The sequence below is a fragment of the Branchiostoma belcheri genome, unplaced genomic scaffold, assembly GCF_001625305.1.
Source record: "Branchiostoma belcheri isolate BF01 breed outbred unplaced genomic scaffold, Haploidv18h27 scaffold300, whole genome shotgun sequence".
In the NCBI taxonomy this organism is placed as follows: Eukaryota; Metazoa; Chordata; class Leptocardii; order Amphioxiformes; family Branchiostomatidae; genus Branchiostoma; species Branchiostoma belcheri.
The window spans coordinates 80,808-86,626 of record NW_017803911.1 but is presented as its reverse complement, the minus strand read 5'-3'; the positions used below and the strand labels follow the sequence as shown (position 1 = coordinate 86,626).

At 42.3% G+C, this 5,819-nt stretch overlaps 2 protein-coding genes across 2 annotated transcripts in view; one reads left to right on the top strand and one right to left on the bottom strand.

Annotated features, from left to right (window-relative positions):
- Positions 1 to 5,819, bottom strand: part of LOC109474324 (extended synaptotagmin-2-like) — a 72,268-nt gene that overhangs the window by 17,626 nt on the left and 48,823 nt on the right. Inside the window, exons 16-19 of the mRNA XM_019774612.1 lie at positions 2,312 to 2,398; positions 1,808 to 1,951; positions 1,060 to 1,277; positions 115 to 231 (exon numbers count right to left, since the gene is read on the bottom strand). Of these exons, the coding sequence (XP_019630171.1) occupies positions 115 to 231; positions 1,060 to 1,277; positions 1,808 to 1,951; positions 2,312 to 2,398 (566 nt within the window). The remainder of the gene's footprint in view (positions 1 to 114; positions 232 to 1,059; positions 1,278 to 1,807; positions 1,952 to 2,311; positions 2,399 to 5,819) is intronic.
- The window catches only part of LOC109474322, a 4,319-nt gene continuing 3,138 nt past the window's right edge, over positions 4,639 to 5,819 (top strand). Inside the window, exons 1-3 of the mRNA XM_019774610.1 lie at positions 4,639 to 4,697; positions 5,177 to 5,283; positions 5,411 to 5,749. Coding sequence (XP_019630169.1) covers positions 4,663 to 4,697; positions 5,177 to 5,283; positions 5,411 to 5,749 — 481 coding nt within the window. The 5' untranslated portion in view covers positions 4,639 to 4,662. The remainder of the gene's footprint in view (positions 4,698 to 5,176; positions 5,284 to 5,410; positions 5,750 to 5,819) is intronic.

Below are 5,819 nucleotides of genomic sequence, written 5' to 3'. Positions count from 1 at the left end.
ACAGACACACACACACACACACACACACACACACACACACATGCACACACACACACACACAGACACACACACACACACACACACACACACACACACACACACAGTCAGACTTACGTAGCTTTATGCACAGTGACCAGTAGTTTGTCTGTGTCTGTGCTGTGATGCAGGCTCAGTTGAACCTGACAGGCGTAGGGATTCGGGCCGTCGGCCGCTGGTGCAGACTTCGGCCTTCTGCAACAAACAGGGAAGAAAAAACAGGTCAGAGATGTGTAATCTGTGCCATATTTGATTTACCGAAATAAATATTACTTTTAAGATTTACTTGGTAGTCAATGTGTATCAAGAAATGTGCCTGGGGCAAATCTGCATTAAATTTCTTGAATAAGCAGAGACTATCCAGAACTGTGTCTGATCCTTACCCTAGCCCTCCATCAGCAATAGAACTAGATAGGTTGATGGTTCTGGATACAATAGTGCCCCCCCACACTGGCATAATCATGAACTGGTGGAAGAGATACAGTGTACATTTTTGTAGATAGAGTATAGCAGCGTATAATTATTGTTTTCCACTTATTTGCCACTCTCTGCTTTGTGCAAAGCTACATGTAGTTAGTGTTAGTGCAAGTCATGACCACATGTTAATACTTTACATGCATGTTTTTTGTATCTCATGTTAAGGTAGCAGAAGCTCAGTACGCCTTGGCATTGATACAACTATGGCATTGTCATTAGATAGCTTTAAACAATGCCAAGAGTTGGATGTTCAAGGGTTAGGTGTAACAAGTCGATCGGTGTAATGTAGCCAGCTGTCGCCGCGCCGTGTGCCTGCAAAGCTGGTGTGTTACGCCAAAAGGTGGTTGTACCGGCTATACTGATACAGATACAGATATGCCACCATTGCAGGACATAGTTATGAGCATTATAAATGAGTGTTAGACTCACGTTGGGGTGGTAGCAGGAGCTGCATTAGCTGCGTTGGTGCGCCGCCTAACTACACTGCCATTGGAGTAATTAGTACATGTGTACGTGTAGTGAACATGAGTGTTAAGTTTGACTCACGTTGGGGTGGTAGCAGGAGCTGCGTTAGCTGCGTTGGTGCGCCGCCTAACTACGCTGCCGTTCGAGTTATTGGCTTGCCTGTCCTCCGTGCTGGAAGCGGGGGACGGTTGCGAGGGTTCAGAGGCCGCCGCGGCCGGGGTGGGGGGGCCGGCGGCAGTCGGACTGATCGGCTCGATTTCGTCGAGATCGTCGCTTTCCTCAGCCTCCGAGGAGAGGATCTGGAAAATGGGAAATTTGTAATTAGAATATTGGAGTTTTCTTTTACACAATTTTATGTTTCAATGCCTGTTAGACACCTTCCTCAGAGCTTCCGACTAGAGTTCATGTGGCCGCCTATGTAGGTGGCCCTTTTGCTTTTCCAAAACATGGCTAAAAGTTTGTATGGTAACTCATCCTGGTTCATCACAGTTGACTTTCTTCTCCACCCAATTCATTTGTTATATCCTCTCTGTCTATTACCTTGGCCTCTCTCAGTCTAGAGTCATAGACTTGTTTCCAGCTATGTCATCATTAGGTTGTTTGTTTACTCATCCTGAGGATCATGTTCTGCACCACTCGTTGTTTGTTTGTTTGTTTACCCTGATGAAGAGCTGTTTGTTTACCCACCCTAAGGATGAGCTCCATGTGTAGTTCTGCACTCGTCCCGTCCAGTCGGAAGGGATAGAGTGAACACCAGTCCTGTTTTTGTTTGTTTGTTTGTTTGTTTACCCTGATGATGAGCTGTTTGTTTGTTTGTTTGTTTACCTACCCTAAGGATAAGCTCCATGTGTAGTTCTGCACTCGTCCCGTCCAGTCGGAAGGGCCTCTTGGTCGACATCTTATCCAACGTCAGGAGACTCTTCACACTGATCACCTTCTTACCCAGCGTCTTCTTCGTCTTCTCATCTTTCACCTGAAGACATTATGATTTATCTTTAAAATTTCTTCATTCTAAGACAGTCATAAAGACGCCTGCCCAACTGAGGCCTTGGGATTAACTAGAGAAGTAACATTTGCAAAGCAAATGCAATATTTACCTTCAGATATGGTCTGATCTGTTAATTCGTACTCAAACACATTCACATACATGACATTGTATAAGGTGACAGGAGTCTAAATGCCTACTATGAAACTGCAACATTATGTAACCCAACACCAGTTACTATGGTGACAGACGTCAACAAATGAGGCCATTGGCCAGGTCAGAGGTAACTTTTTGGAGAAGAAGAAGAAACCGAGCAAAAATAATATGTCAACAGGTATACATGCCCACCTCAGCCAGCAGTTCCTGATGTAGAGGGTTCTGGATGAGAAAGTTGAAAGCCTCCTCCCACACTGGCTCATAGGTGTTGTACTGGGGCTGTACAAAGTAAAGTAAACATAATACGCATTGTTAGCAGTTCAAAGTACATTCCAAGTCAGACCCTTTATCATGGGACATGTTTTAACATGTTTACTCAATTTGTTGACAGTCATGTGACAGTGGAAAGTCCCTTTAATTTGTGGCGCAGTTCTAATTGAGTGAGAGAACTCACACCAGATAGTACGATTCACAGATTTGTAGTACTACACTTTCCATGCCTTACAGTATGCATGTGTGACATTCACAGAGCCCAGTGAACCATGATGTAAACACACCTCTAGTTCAACATTGCTACTTGGTGCACAGGTATACATATTAAGCATGTTGATGTACGTAGGCATGACTTAGTGGAAAGTCCCAGCAGTGGCGCAGTAAAAATTCTGAGGGAAAACCCAGAACTCTCACCCGTACAGGGAGTAACAGACTCTACCAAGGCAGGTTCACAGCTGTGGAGTCTCAGACATCCAGGTGAGATTTACATGTAGATGTAGACATGATATCATTGTTCAACCTGAAAATATCATAGGGGGTGCATATTTCTCTGTATGCTGACAAAAAAGAAAGCCTGAAACAAATTGTCAAAAACAAGCCTAGCCTTTGCTTGGAGGATAGTGGGGACTTACAGGTTGGCAGTTGATACATGCACATAGATTCAAGTCAGGCTAACCAGCTAGGGGGTCAGCCATTCCATGTTGGTCTACTACAGGTCATGCAATCTCTAACTACATGTAAGCTTCCTCCCACACAGGCTCATAGGTGTTGTACTGGGGCTGAACAAGCAAAAAAAACAGAGTTACTGGACATTTATCTCAGAAACTGTTGACAGAGAGGCACTTGTACATACGAATTGAATGATTGTGTGTAGCTGTTGATTCATGTAAAAGATGAAATAAAATCTCACTCTAACAAGTCCCAGAATCAAATCATTTAATACATGTAGTATCATGTCTTGACTTTTCTATATTAAAAGGAAACCATGACGGACAATATTTAACAATTATTTATTTTGCATACTTTTGAGAAAGGCAGACAAGTTACGCCAGACAATCACAGGTGTACTAAACACACATGAGGTGACCCTTATCATGCATTCAGCAACACAGCTATATATTATCACTCAATAATCACCAACCCAATATTTACCCAAAGTCATGAGACAGACTAGTACTGCTGACTCAATTGTATTGATCTTACAACACTTAATGGATAGTCCCAATTATTTCTCAAATTGTAGACTTTGAAACATTATCAAAACTGTCATAGTGGTGCATCAGTGATCACTTTTACCTCTTCATAAAAAAAAAGTATAAATCTAAAACATACATCTGGCTTCTATTGTGTGAAAGTTACAAATTGCAGCTTCAGCTCTATCTGATTATCATCAGTGGTGTAAACAACCTTTAGCCTTTGGTACACAAAATGTTTGACTCAGTGGACTTATTAGTCTCAACAGAAGCTAAAAAAAGACACGCATCATTGGAAAAACCCAGAGTGTTGATTTGTATGGTACAGAATCTGTGAGTGGACAGGTTCACAGCTGTGGAGTCTCAGACATCCAGGTGAGTTAATTTTATCTCACTCTGTACTGTTTGCATTACAAGACTTAATATCATGATGTTGGTGTCTTTATTAGCCTGATTAATTCGCTTTACGGTTGCCGCCCGCCCAACATCAAGCCACCCGCCCCCGAAAAGGGGCTGTGAAAAACAGGAGGAGCGAGAAGAATCAGATAAAAACCTGTGGTCCCGGGCCGGGGTTAGAACCCACGACCTCCCGAGCACCAGTTCAGACTCCGATGTCCTACCCACTCGGCTAAAAGATCTAGACCCATCGGCCGGGGCAGTTGGTAGCGCCTATACCCCCCACTGTTACAGGGCCAGTAAAGAGTTTGCATTACACAGACTAGTACATTTTTTGTACCTCATGCAGAAGCCCATTTGGGCTGGGCGCTGTGTAGTCCCAAAAAAGACACATTATATTAACAATTCATTCCTTCATTCATTCATTTAGGGCTTTTACTTGTTTATACTAATTTTATAGATTAGTGAATGAAGTTTCATGCTGAATTCCTGTCCACCTATTGGTAAAGATACATTAATCTACAAAAAGTAAAGTTACTTTAAAATGAACAATCATGAAGGAGTAACACAATGACATGTTGACTATTATGATGCAGCAACCATCATCCAAGAAGTCAAAAGGGGGCCGCTCAGAGAAGAAGGAACAATCAGCTGAGGAACATCCCAAGAGCAGCTGACATTATGGAGGATAATCTTCTCCTGCCACATATACCAAGGTAATCATGTCGACAGAACATACTGCACCTGCATAAAAAATCAGCAAATATATACTAAATAATGAAAATTTATTGCAAATTTGTGTACGGAGGCTAATTGCAAATTACAGAACATAAAAGAACAATGAAACAGAGTTACTATAACTAAAGTCTACATGATGAAAGGTAGCTGTCTAGAACTATAACTATGTCTGAAGGGTTTGACTTCTCTTCTGTAAACCATGGAAGACGTAATGTCCCACCTTTTCCAAAATTTGTGGGTTTTTGGGAAGTTAAAAGAAGAATAGTTTTTTCTTTATCTGTAAATTTAGAGAAATTGGGATAAATTGTAGAAGTTAAATGGTTTTCGTCAGATTTTTGGTCAATGTTGCATCAGAATTTTGCCTGTTGGAGACAATATCTTTCCCAACTAAATTTGGATTCTTGATTTCATTTCAATCTACTACACTTTTTAACAATTCAGTTTGGTTCACTTTTAGTGAATATACAGATAACATCAAGAAAGGAGACTCCTCCCTTGCCAGATCAGACCTGGACTCAGCAGAGCAGCACTTTGCAGCTGCACTCAAGACGGTACATGTGAGAGGTAAGAGAGAAGTTGGTACTCTTAGATTCGTACATTTCAAGGAATTTCTGAAGAGGATTCTTGTCTGCTGTGACCACTTCTAAAGTTAAACCTGATTAATTATAATTTGAACATCCTTTCTCCCCAGACCCCACAGCCCAGCAGTACCAGAGAGAGGTGGAGCCCCTGTGCAAGTTGGGGGATGTCTACAGTAAGCGAGGTCAGCAGACAGGAGACGGGGGAGACTTTGTCAAAGCAACAGCACTCTACAATGCAGCAATAGCCAGGTCAGAGGACCAAATAGTTATTGGTAACTTAGCAAAAGCTATTAGAGAAGTAGACAAGGCATTTCTCAAATTTACCTTAGGCATTCATAGCAATGTTTGCCAAGATGACACAGAAAAACATAAGAAACAGCTGAAGGAGATGCGGGACCAGATCAAGCTGGAGATGGAAACCATTGACCAGCAGCTGGATCCCTATGTACATGATGAGGACGACCCATGTGTCAGAGAGATAGAGGCCGAGCTCAGGCTGTCAGGCAGCACTCACACACA